This window comes from Trachinotus anak, unplaced genomic scaffold (assembly GCF_046630095.1).
Source record: "Trachinotus anak isolate AG129_WGS33_773 ecotype Australia unplaced genomic scaffold, CSIRO_AGI_Tana_v1 ptg000012l, whole genome shotgun sequence".
NCBI classification, from domain to species: Eukaryota; Metazoa; Chordata; class Actinopteri; order Carangiformes; family Carangidae; genus Trachinotus; species Trachinotus anak.
Genome location: NW_027273863.1, coordinates 8,017,549 through 8,030,570, shown reverse-complemented (window position 1 = coordinate 8,030,570; position 13,022 = coordinate 8,017,549). Strand labels below are relative to the sequence as shown.

The window sequence follows — 13,022 nt, the reverse complement described above, 5'->3', positions numbered from 1 at the left end:
TTTAGATTTGAGGTTTGCAGGATTTGAAACGAACCCGTCTGAAGACAGAAGATAAGACCTCTGTGGAGACGAGCTCTCTGTGGCTGTCTCCACCGCTGCAGGTGTGGAGGACGGGACGAGGATGCAGGAGCAAATCAACAGATTGTGCAGTGTTTGACTCGCTCGTGGCCCCTCGGCTCCATCCAAGGTGACGGCTCCATCAGCTGCTGTCAGCTTCAAATATATTTCTAATAAATAATAAAAATGGCAGAACTCTGCTCAAGCCTTTCACTGTCACTACAATCTAATGTGTGTGATATATAATTTAGTGTACTTCAACATCACAAGTGACAATCATTCATTTTTAAAGACCTTGTTCTTTGTTCTCCTCACTGCTTTTTATCTTGTCCCTCCACTTCCTGTGTGCGACGCCTCCACTGGCCTTAAATTCTCCTGTCTGCTGCCCACAGAGAGAGGCCTGTTGCCAGCAGTTCCCAGGATCAAAGTGGGTAAGCTCTTTGCTGATGCTGTTGACCAGGTGAGGGGGGAGTGGGGGGGGGCAAATCCCACACAGCTGAGTGAACAAACAGCTGCCTTCACACAGAACTAAGTGATGATGGAGAGGGACGAGGGGAGCGCTGCGATCCAAAGCAAACGTCAGAGACGTCTTGGTGGTTCTTTGATGCCAGACATTCCTCATCAGTCAATATGTTGGTATTAAATCAACCGTTATGCTTTTATTGTCCCACACTGGTGAAAGTCATACTTCATACATTCAACCATTAGAGCACAGGTTCAGTAAATCAATAAGATTTTCGGTGGAATGAACATCTTTGCCTGGCAGAGCAAATGCAAAATTATTGCAATAATTTATTTGACAGTAGACAATTCAGCAACTACTACACCGTTTAATATATAATGTCATATACATTTGGTTTGGTGATGATACAGAAGGTGATGGTGAGTAATTCAATGGTTAACTGTGTTCTGTGAAGTCTCTACCTCACTCTGTGTGTATGGCAGCAGAAAGCACTTCCTCTTGGTCCTAAAATAAAACAGGGGCAATGGGTGACCAACCTTACTTTTCACACCAGACAGTATCACTGCTTCTAAACACAAACTTCATTATAAGATTTGCCATTCTGTGTTCTTTAAGTGTTCAAAATGTATGTTCCCATGTTAACCACAACCTCTCAAAAAATCATTCCCCCCTTTAGAAAAGCTGCAGCTTTTACTACTGAAGCTGCCCTAAAATGTCTGTATTTGTAGAATCCTACATATTTCTTAAACAACTGTTTTTTATTCTATTTACTGGATCGGGGGCTGATTCGTGGCTGGATTGCCTCCTGACTGTGTTTATCCACCTGTTAGGGGAGGAAAGCAGTAGTAGTTAAGGCCCTGAAAACCAGGGGACCATAGAGACCTGTCATATTAAGGTAGAGTTTGTGCGACAGAGGTCACTGTTGTGCTTCAGCCTGGGGTGTGTAGCGCAGGTACTTCTTGCCAGAGGGCAGGTCTTTGGTGTAGACGCCAGCCGGAAACAAAGAGGCAGCCTCCTCCTCAGACATGCTCGGAGGAACCATCACACAGTCTCCTGGCTGAAGGGAGACGGGCACAGAAAAGAAACATTTTCATCTTTGTAGCCTGCTGCTGAAGTAATTGATGCTGAGGTCACTAACAGAGCTGTGACACACTGTACCTTCCAGTCAGCGGGTGTAGCCACTCTTTTCCCTGCTGTGAGCTGGAGCGAATCCACCACCCGCAAGATCTCATCAAAATTGCGTCCTGTTGTGGCGGGGTAGAGCAGTGACAGCTTCAGCCTTTTGTCGGGGCCGATGATAAACACCTAACCACAATCAGAGAGAGGGAGAGATGGAGACTGAGAGGGCTGATGTCTTACTCTCTACAGGAACGAGCAGCAATAAGACGCACACTTTGAAAGCTGCCTGTAAATGAAGCAAATTAAAGTCTGCGTTAGGCAGAGAGTGTGAAGGCGCTCACACAGCGGGCAGTGACTGGCATGCCATCTTTGTCCTTCTCATCTGGGTCCAGCATGCCCAGGGCCACTGCCAGGTCCCGTTTACTGTCTGCTATGATGGGGTAGGGCAGCGAGCAGCAGTCAGACTCCTCACAGTTGTACGCCAGGATGTCCTAGGTAGCACAGAGACACAGGCCCTTAGTTATTTAAACCAACTAGCTGTCACATTAATGAATCTCTGTCTCACATAAACAAATATATTAAAGGTCCCATATTGTATGAAGTGAGATTTCTTTTTTGATTATAAAGCAGGTCTTAGTTCTATATTAATACTGTGAAAGTATCGACGTGCTCAGTCCACAGAGAAATGCACACAGTCTGTGTTCAGAAACTGAGCCTTATAACGAGCCGTCAGGACTTCTGTAACTTTGTGATGTCACAACAAAGCAGTCACTGCTCTCAGCCAATAACACCAAGGCCATCCCACCTAAATCCACTGTCCAGCCTTGCAGGATTTGGTTTCTCTGAGTGTTTACTTTAAGTCTACTAGGATTTTATTTGATTGCTCAGTATACACTCAGCCAATCAGAGGAGAGGACCTCACTGTTGTTCCTGTACCTGTTGTTACTAGAGCTCCAGAGAGAAGCCTGAGAGAGGAGAAAGTAAAACTACATAGAGATGGTTTTTGGTTCTTAAAACCACAAATAACCTCTTCTTATGGCAACTTCAAATAAAACAGCAGAAATTTGTAAAATATGGTCCTTTAAGTGATATCAAAATGTCCCTGTTAGCGTGAGGCTAAATTTGGTGGGAAAGCAAAGGTTTTTCTTTTAGATACTAATTAACATGTAATTTCAGCAGCATTGCATGACTGTATTTCAGTGTGTAGTTAGGACCTGCGGCATAATACTAATACTAATACTACTACTGCTAATACTACTACTACTACTACTACTAATAACAACAACAACAACAACAACAACAATAATATCCTCTACCAGAGGATCTCAGACTCAGACAGGGGGATAAATGCTCAGAAATATAGGGAGGGGCCATCCCAAACCTGGAAAGTAATTAAAAGATTTTTATTTTTTAAAACAATCCTAAAACAAACAGGCAGCCAGCGTAGGGATGCTGAGACCGGGGTGATATGAACACATCTTTTGGACTGAGTTAGGAGCCGAGCTGCAGCATTATGAATTAACTGTAGGCGGTGGATTGATTTCTGACTGAGACAGGTTTACAGGAAATAAAAGCATGAATCGGTTTCTCCAGACCTGTGGCTAAAATAAAAGCTTATTTTAGCCACTAATCTCCCGATAAAACAAGGCTCTTGTGGAACTAATTTTGTTAAAAAACGAGAATAGCCAGTGTAAAAGCAGAGGAACTTTACAGTTTTGCCAGCTGCTCAGTCAAAACTTTGATGCTCAGTATGTCAAGAACCTCCTTCTAACAGCTACAGAAGTGTACATGCTGACCCATTCTGGACGGCCTCAAGCCTTCTCTGTTTTACCGATGCCAGCTCTGTGTGTGGTCTCACAAAACAGATGCCGTAGCTACCACACCTTGGTCCAGCCGTGGTGATCCTCCAGGCAGTCGACGGACAGGGCGATCAACTTGACAGCACGTTTACTGAACTCGCTGTGCAGTCTGGCCACTCGACCCAGCTCTGTGGTGCACACAGGGGTGTAGTCTCTGGGGTGGGAAAACAAGATTCCCCACCTGGATTGAAAGGGAGAGGTGTAGGTCAGGGTCAGGTGCTATCTGAGATTTCACAAGCAGTTTCACTCTGACTCAGTTTCCTATCATCAGACAAACACCTCCTGATGATGTGGTAACTATTGTTGCTTCTTGTTGGGTTGCACAATTAGCCCTCTGGTGTAGCTGACACCAAACTGACAGGATGTGACCTCTGTGTCAATCAATGCTTAAAAATAATGAAGTCGGTGTAATGACTGTGTGTCAGGCATGTGGTGGTGGAGTTTTAGGTCTGCCCTCAGGCCCGATCTGCTCACTGGCCCTTTTGTTTTATATTATCTCACTCTGATCAAGAGCTCTGTGGTCAGATCTTAAACAGCTGTGCACCTGATAAAAGACAGGGCAAATGAACTTGTCCATTTTTCCAACACTTTATAAAATATTATTTTGCCAGTGGTCACTCACTTATTATTGTAGGTTTACAGCGTCAGGTGATAGGATGTAGGTAATTGGCAAAGGTGAAAAGCAGAAGTCAGGAAGCAGTAACAGGAACTGGACTTAACCCAGCTCTCAAATTCTCTCTCTCTCATGTTAACCACATTGTCCTTCAGCCTAAGATTCGTGATAATCACAAGCAATATGGCTACTTACGAATCACCCAGAAACTCGTGGAGTTTAATTTTGCCAGCGGTGGTCTCTGCCTCGAAATCAGGAAATACATCTCCGAGCAGCAGTCCCGGCATATTCACTGTGAGCGTGGAGGTTCAGCAGCTGCTCTGGTGACAGACAGCATGAGGAGAAGAGGAGGCGGGAACTTCCCCCTCGACAGGCTACTGTGTTTACATAAGCATCTATTGAAAAGGTTTGCATATAACCAACCAGGCTCATTGAATGTGGTGCGTTCAGGGCGCGTTGCGAGACCTCAGCGCGGCCTAGTTTCCCACCGAGGACTGAGACACTTTGTTCCAGTTCATCACTGAAAGGTCACGTTTTATTTAGCAGCTATTTCAGCATAAAACCGACAGCATTTACAGATGCGGTGCTTTTCTTTGAGAAGTCACCACCACAACATTTGAAACTCTGCACGCTTGTAATTGCGTGTTAACAGGGAGGATAATGTGGCCACATGACCGGAGCAGCGCAGCTCTGACCCGGAGCCTCCAGTTTGCAGGATGTTTCGCATCTGAGCGCAGCGGGATTAAAGCGTTGACCGAGGGTCCATAAAGAGGGGCGGACAGATTACCGAGGACACTTTGACAAACAGAAATGTCCTCACTGGCGCCCAGACGGAATAGCTGCCGCGGAGCTGTGTGCGGGAGCCGCGCGTCATCTGAGTGGCATGTCCGCCGCCGGGGCTCCAGCTGTTCCTACTTTCCCTCTGGCTCTCAAACTGAGGACTTCTCCGTCAGTCTGAGTCAGCCGATGTTCACCGTAACGCTCCGGTTTCTGCTGGCGATAGATCTGTGGCTGTCCAAGCGGCTCGGGGTGTGCGCCTGTGAGGAGTCCCCGTGGGGCGGAATCCGGCCCCTGGTGCGGCTGGTGGAGCTGTCGGGGCATGTCGTCCCCTGGCTGGTTGGCGCTCTGTACACTCTTCTCCGCGGAGAGACGGTGGCGGAGCAGGAGATCATGCTGAATTTGGCCCTGGGTAAAGATGTTTGTTTCAGTCAGGTGTGACCCTCAGTAGGTAGATGGAGGACAGAGTCAGCAGTGGTGCTCTCTGCCTCTTAAAACTCAACAGAAACCCATACATTTACCGAACATCCACATTTAGGCTTTAACAAAATGTCCAGCATGTTTTACTTTGTCTTGCAACTGGTACACCAGCTTGAAATTCTTTAAACTACGAAGACACGTATCTGTTTGAGAAATCGACTTTCCTGAATACGACACACTTAGAATAATGACTGTGTCTGTTGTTTGCGCACCTTTGTTTGTCACCATTAGCTGCTGCGTAAAGCCAACGCGTTATTACGCACATTTGTGCCAAATCCAAAGTGATGCCTTTGTGGCTTCGTTGAGCTGAATGATGTTAATATTGAAATAGCACAACGCAGCAGGCCAAAGCCTCGTCACTCCACCCAAGCGACAAATAATGCATTAGTAGATGTGCAGGCTATTTGCGCGTCCCAGTGACGAGACACAGCCACGGCGCGGCCACGGTGGCATGTTTTCTCCTTTGAGCCGCAGCTGACAGCATCTGTGGCCACTGAGCGACACGCACGCCACATGCACGTTGCTTTATTTGCACATATAGGTTATATTTGCTGACTGACCGCTTTGAGGTCAAATCCTGTCTTGCATTCTGCTCTGGTTAAAATCCCAGAGCTGTTGCTGGCACTGCAGCCTGTAGAAAAGAAGATCATTTGATACAATTTCCTGATAGGTCACACTTTAAAGATGTCCAAATGTAGTAACTGAAATTAAAAAAATGACTTACTGGTGCTTTATGGATCAGTTAAGATATTAATAAGTACAACTTTGGGGTTGCCAGGTTGTGAAAAAAAACCCATTTTGCTTGCGCTCATTCTTTGGTAAAACATTGACTTTGTCCTTTTGCTCTTTGAGTTGTTTGGACTTTTGGAAAAAGCATTTATCAATGACTTGGTGACATAAGTGCAGACTTAATGACCTATTAGAAAATAAGAAATTCTCAGAGAGATTAGCAACATTTATAACTGCATTATTTTCAAGTACAAAGGATAGATACTACTTATTAATGGGTTACATCAGTTATTAAATCATATCAGTTATTATTTATAAAGAATCAGTAAGTGATTTATTAAGTATTAATAAAGCAAATAGTTGATACTTGTAAACCCTATATAAAGGTTCTAAAGAACACATTGAGTTCTGCTCAACTTTAAACATAAAGTTAAAAACAGAGAACTTGAGGCCTTGGTATGAGTGAAGAGACAAAATAGAAGAAAATGTTATGAAGCGAGATGTTAGAGACTGAATTCCTTTATAAAGCCACTGCAGTTAGGGCAAATGTTTAACAAATGAAAATGACCTTAGAGTTGCTTTTTGAATAGATTTGTTTTGAGCCAGTGATGCAAACTGAAACCAGTGTTGTATCTCTCTTCCTCCTCCTCACAGCTCTGTTGTTGGATCTGCTGCTGGTCAGGGTTGTGAAGACTCTGGTCAGACGTCGAAGGCCTGCCCAGAACCGCTCCGACATCCTCTCCACATTCTTCGTGGAGCGATACTCCTTCCCTTCAGGCCATGCCACACGGGCGGCCATGTGTGCCCGATTCCTGCTAGCCCAGCTGGTGGACACAGGGTCCATGCGGGTCCTGGTGGTGGGATGGGCCGCTCTGGTGAGCCTGTCCCGGCTGCTGCTTGCCAGACACTATGTGACAGATGTGGGCTTTGGCCTGGTTATGGGTTATTGCCAGTACAGCTTGGTGGAAAGGCTGTGGTTGACCTGGGACTGCTTCCAGGACATAATGCTTATGCGACTGCGAGAGAGACTCAACAGGGCTTATGGTGGACTCTGGATGGCAGATTGGAGACATTAGTTTGGGGGAACCGTGTGTCAACTTATATGTATGGGAAAAACATGTAGCATGAGTGTGTGTAATTCAAAAATTCCCTACTGTTAAAAAATCAAACTTTAATTATTGTGTATTGAATCTTTGTGTATTGAAATTGATGGCCTGGGCAGTCACAGGCGAGTTGAAGCTTTTCACTACAAGATGCACTTGCAACATGTTTGCACAATTATACTTATGATGCATGGACTTATTCTCACAAGGCTGAAACCAAAGCTGAAATGATTAGTGCCTTTTTTAATAAAAAGCAAACTAAAATAAGCTGTGTACAATTTACTGATGTAGATACTGAGACAGTGCGTGATAAGCGTGAAGGCCTTCCGCAGAATTTCATCTCAGTATGTGGTGGCACATTGTCACATAAGTAGTGTCTGGTTTTGTATGCTGGGTTCTCTTTATTTGTGTGACCGCTGGTGGGGATGAAGTCAACTCACACTCACCCAAGTTTCCATCAGCTGCTGCTGAGTCTCCTGACTGTCATTATACTGTAATACATCCCATCTCCTCTTACACTGTTGATAAACTGTGCTGTCACCACCCCCTTTTTTACATACCATTTCAATCTCGGAAATAAACTTCACAAACACGTGGTGAGTTTATGTGGATTCAGCTTAAAACTGTTAAAGAGGCCAGAGAGCAGACAAGTCCTTTAGTTTTGCTTGTGCATGACTGAATTAGAACAAACAGCTGGAAGGTGCATGTGTGTGTAAAAGCAGATGCAGCCAGTTTTCCACAGAGGGCAGTGCATAATAATAATATAGCTCCAGGTAGCAACATGGGGTTTGTACAGTACACATGGATTTGGCAGGTGCAGGACTTTTTCACCATGCATCAACCACAAAGACATAAATTATTCTCAAATCTTATCCATCTGTCTGCCACAACACAGGTGAGGGGTGGGTGTGTATGTGTGTGAAATTTCACACATGAGCAAAAGTCCATCAACAAAATCAGTTTGCAACGAGAGCGAGCAACTTCCATACATCTAAACAGCTCACATTTAACAAAGCTCTGGCCTCAGCTAAAATTAGCATAACACCGGGCAACTGACAAAAATGCAACAAATGCAATACTCAAGAAATAAAAGACCAAACAAACTCCTCTCCTTGCCTTCACTGCACATACTCCTTCAGCGGATTGGAGGGGATCCCGTCTCTACTCAGAAAATACCCACATGTCCACAATTTTATTATTCATGTGGGTGCGACACTACCAATCAGCAGTCTGAGGTTTTAAAACGAGGTTTTAACTGTCTTTTTAACAAACTCAAAAGCTGCGGAAAAGTCTCTCTTCGTCACAGGACCCTGACCCTCGTTGGGCAGAGGGATCAGCTGTTTTAGTTGGCTGCTCTCTTTAAACTCATGGCTGCAGTCAGTCTGGGAAAAGGGGCCCCCGATGGCTCCTCACATTTTGCAATAAATATACACCCCCCTCAAATCTCTCATAAACTTACTATACTATGCACTTCCACTGCCTCAAAACCCTCTGAATGGGCCCCTGGTATTGTATTTGTCTCCTCCTAACTTTTGAATGGTTTCTGTTCATGCTGTCTTGCTGTCATTGCTTATAGGTTCACTTCCTGTAAGTGTGATTCTGAAACCTGTTTCAGCCATGCTTTTCCTGCTGTGACAAGCCAGAAAGGCTAATCTCTCCAGCCTGTCCAGACTGGTGTTGCTATAGTGATTAATTGTGATTATAGTGATTGGCTGAGAAGTGCACCTTTTCTACATAGCCATAAGACACTGGTGTGTTATTTATACTTGATGACAGTAGAATATGATAATGATAGCTAGATGGCCAGTTACTGACATTAATATGACAGGCTGTGCCAGTAATATTGGTGGTTTTAGCCGGTCTATAGTATGGAATATTATTTGCACAAATAGTGTCTTAGTGGTTTTGTTTTTCTTATGACATGAAATGCATGTTAACAGGTGTAGAGTGTGAATTATACAATGACAATCAGGGGGGTCAACTTTTCCTCCAGCGCGAAAGGGAACCCAGTATAGTGCAGGCATGTGTTCCAGGGAACTGAAGTATTACAATCCTTACAGTGCCTTGGTTGTTGAACTAAAGCTGTCAAATAAATGCAATGGAGAAAGTACAACATATACCTCTGAAATGTAGTGGAGTGGAAGTATAAGTAGCATAAAATGGAAATACTCAATTCCAAGTACCTCAAAATTGTACTTCAGTACAGTACCACTGATAATACAATTACTTGGCCTTCAGCACACATGGATATTTATATGTTTCACTTACCCAAGCAGGTAAAACTCCACTGAAAATAAAGGGATGCTTATTATAGAAGCTAATATTATAAAAATAAGGCTGGGAAAGAGACTCATGGAGCCATGACTGCCCATCCATCAGTGTTGGTCCCAGTTGTCCTGATAGCCAGTCCGACTGTGGAGGAGAGACCTCCAAGAGCATGAAGATGATGCAGAAGTTGCTCTGTCTCTGCTTGAAAGGTGAGTAACACAGGAGAGTCAACCGTCTCATCCTCTCTGCATGTTAGCTTAGCAGCAGCAGCTGTAGCCACAGCTCGCTCTGTGGTATTTGTCCATATAATGTGCATATATTATTTTGTTGGATACCTAATTTGAAATGCCACGCCAGACCAACTTTACCTTCCTTGGTAGTGTAGCTACAAACCTATGGTCCTCTCATTTATCATTGTAGTTCTGTAAAAATCTAAAAAACTAACCTCAGCTAGATGTGAGTATGTTTGGAGATGTTTTGTATTTTAAAGTTTGGTGTCCACCTCCATGCTGGTGCTCTGAATTCTGCGATTGTCTTGTTACTTTGGCAATGTGTGTTCATGAGTTTGGGGGACGGAGTTTCCAAAGGAAGACTGAAGGTAGAGGTGTTTGTGTTGCTGTTGAGCTCAAATATCAACGGGCTTTCTCTGTGGCTTGCTCCAAATTTAATGTTTGCAGGTAACTTTATTATGATGGTGCACTGTTTGTCCCCTTTAATATCAGTTTCAATTTCAATATCATCATTAATTATTTCCAAATCTGTCTGTTTGTAATGTAACTAGTCCTACCACTAGATGTCACTCTGAAGGTAGCACAAAGTCTTTGTTGACCATTGGTCAAAAGAGTTAAATTGCAATCCATAATTATGACAAAAGGGTTTTTTTTGGTAAGATTTTATTGAGAACTTAAAGAACATGAAGTTTTATCAACAGATAACAAAAATATGTATTATTACTTTTTGTAATAATAACAGATCATCAGGGCTTCTATCACAACTACATGAATATTTCTTCATTGTCATAATACATCTTATTTACAATAGTAATAGACAAAATAGATTTTAATGATACAAAAACACATACATGACTGAGCGTTGTAATGGTCTCAATACAATGTAAATGACTATATGTTTTATCTCATTCACTTGCTCGTGCATCAGCACAGTCCAGTAAACATCAGTCTCTCTCTGTCTGTGTGCTCTCTAGCTGCTGCCGTGGCTGGCCCTGCCCAGTCTGACATCATAGGTGACCATGTGGAAGTTGTCCCAAGCATACAGCTTCCTCTGGGCGTGGTTATAGTCCAACATGCTGTTATAACCGTACTTGTTCTTGAAAGGCACAGCAACAGCCCGCCCCACGCCGGTGGATGTGTCAAACACAAAGTTGATGGTGGTATTGGGTGCAGTGTAGCTGGCCACCGTGTACAGGTGTCCACACACCATGAAAGTATTGGCCACTGTGTTCTTCCTGATGTTGGTCTCCCAGCTCTTCTTCACTACCAGGCTCTCTGGGTCCAATTGGGAAATCACAATGGCACCTTTTGCCTTACTTGTGCTGTAGATAGCCCACAGGCCTTGTTCATCTACTGCCAGGTCGATGTCGGTGTAGCCTCCCCAGGAGTACGGGTGCTGACCATGGAAGCCAGCATGAGGCAGATCTCGACGTGATGCCAGGCTCTCAGAGGCCAGGTCATAGCGGATCAGGGTACGGCTGCGTTTGCGCTGGTAGTAGAGGGAGCCCCGATACATGGTTGCACCTGTGCTTTCCACAGGCTCAGGCAGGACCAGGACCTTCATAGGGAAGCCTCTGGAGAACTGATCCATGTCCTCATATGCAAAAAGCTGACGGACGTCTTTTCCCACTGCGTTGATACGCCACACAGTATTGTTGGTGTAAGGAGGGCCCTGAGGCTCGGGATCTTGCAGCCACACTCCATATTTGCCTGTTATACTGTCAGCCTTCCTGTGCATCACAGGATCTCCCACTGACAGCACCTCTCCACAGCCTACGGAGAAAAGAGAGTTAAACTTTGTGGTGTGTGTTACAGTGCTTTAAAAGGCATTAAACTACATCACCACCCCACGTCTAGGGCAATTTGAGCAGCCACACTAGCATCAGTAGAAACCAATCTTTACCTGTGAAGTTGTAATTTCCCTCAGGAATGAGGTGGGATGCTGGAACCTCTGTCACCTCAGCCTTCATCTCCTGGTACGCCCCATTTCCAAAATCATATGCAGGATCTGGGAGAGACACAATAAAGGAGAAAGTTATGTAGGCAAAATATTAAAAGTTCAGATTGGGAAGAGATTTTGAGAAGAACATAGCAGAAAATAAGAAATTTTAGTAGTAAGCTGCAGATAAACCAGAGTCAGTTCCAACACACGGACAACATCAAAGGGTATTTGCCTCAGAGCACAGCAGGTTCCCCTATAACCCTGCTATTGCTCTCCTGAAAATGATCACACACGTAAACAGACATGCATGAGTGACAAAGCCATAAAAGAAGAGTCTGTTGTAAATTCCTATCCCCTTACTCAACCTGGGACGGCTAACTGCAACCTGACCTGTTACCCAGGGAGACTTTTCATAACCTTAATCTGCCACAAAAACTTATATAAAACAAACAAACAAAAAAACTCAAGCTGCCACCAGCCAAATATACAGAAAAACATGTGAATTTGTATGACGTTTCCCTGCACTCATTGATGTACATACCACTGGCAGGTCTGCTTTCACGCTCAGCCGCCCCTGAGGTGTGTGTTTGTTTGCAGGGCTTCTGCCTGAGGCTCTCTGCCTCCTGGCTCAGCTCGCCCATTCTCCTCTGCAGCTCCTGGATCTGCCGGTTCAGATGCTCCTTGTCCTGTTGCAGCTGGTTTCTTTCCCCTGTAACCTGGGCATAAGCTTCCTGGAGACCCTCTTCACCATTAGACTCGATCTCAGTCCTGGTGCCTCCATCCACTCCTGCTATGAGCCGGCTGACCAAAGCCTCCAGCAGGGTGAGCCGGGACAAGACTCCATCCATCTCTGGTTTGGCGTTGCTGCCAGGGCAGCTGGACTCCTCTGGACTGGCCACAGTGAAGGTGTAGTGGCAGCGTCCAGCAGGGTCATTGGAGCGGCGTAGGGAGGCTCGGTCTTTAGCCTGGCTTTGGATTGATGGAATCAAGCAGGACAGACACAGGAGAGACACTTGGAGCCACATTCTGGCTGATCTTGTAGTTTAGGCGTCTTTGCAGAGATACAATTGTCTATCTTCCTCTTCTTCTCTTTAGAGGATAGCACCCCTTTTTTCTGTCTTTAGCCTGTATCTTCCTACCTGAGTATCCCTGGTCAGTGTAGGTCAGTGTCTGAATCCCAGCAATGCTCAGAGTAGGATATTTATACAGTTAACTGTCAGGGAGTGGGAGGGGACGAAGAGTGTGGCAGGGAATGAAATACCCAGAGGGGTGTGGAGTGTGTGTGTGCGTATGTCAAGGTCCACGTGTTTCTTCTTTTTGCTGGTGGTTGGGTGAGGTGTGCTGGAAGGGACAAACAATGTGAAACTTGTCCAGTATCAGTG

General features: G+C 44.8%; 3 protein-coding genes across 4 annotated transcripts; 1 reads left to right on the top strand and 2 right to left on the bottom strand.

Annotated features, from left to right (window-relative positions):
• Positions 1-690: 690 nt before the first annotated feature.
• LOC139628895 (peroxiredoxin-6-like) lies at positions 691-4,501 on the bottom strand. 2 transcript variants are annotated; one of them, XM_071491053.1, is made up of 6 exons: positions 4,307-4,501; positions 3,523-3,679; positions 1,981-2,130; positions 1,679-1,825; positions 1,403-1,577; positions 868-1,024 (listed from the first exon to the last, which is right to left on the bottom strand). In XM_071491053.1, the coding sequence occupies exons 1-5, from the start codon at positions 4,396-4,398 to the stop codon at positions 1,437-1,439; spliced, it is 687 nt and encodes a 228-aa protein (XP_071347154.1). In that variant the 5' UTR covers positions 4,399-4,501; the 3' UTR covers positions 868-1,024; positions 1,403-1,436. The 2 variants fall into 2 exon arrangements, with proteins under 2 accessions (XP_071347153.1, XP_071347154.1); XM_071491052.1 differs by having other exon boundaries at positions 691-1,577; positions 4,307-4,500.
• Positions 4,502-4,772: 271 nt separating this feature from the next.
• Positions 4,773-7,306, top strand: LOC139628894 (polyisoprenoid diphosphate/phosphate phosphohydrolase PLPP6-like). Its single transcript, XM_071491051.1, has 2 exons — positions 4,773-5,300; positions 6,752-7,306. Exons 1-2 carry the CDS (start codon positions 4,922-4,924, stop codon positions 7,171-7,173), a joined length of 801 nt encoding a protein of 266 aa, XP_071347152.1. The 5' UTR covers positions 4,773-4,921; the 3' UTR covers positions 7,174-7,306.
• A 3,038-nt stretch (positions 7,307-10,344) lies between these two features.
• Positions 10,345-12,812, bottom strand: LOC139629754 (myocilin-like). Its single transcript, XM_071492557.1, has 3 exons — positions 12,182-12,812; positions 11,602-11,706; positions 10,345-11,471 (listed from the first exon to the last, which is right to left on the bottom strand). Exons 1-3 carry the CDS (start codon positions 12,663-12,665, stop codon positions 10,669-10,671), a joined length of 1,392 nt encoding a protein of 463 aa, XP_071348658.1. The 5' UTR covers positions 12,666-12,812; the 3' UTR covers positions 10,345-10,668.
• Positions 12,813-13,022: the final 210 nt, after the last annotated feature.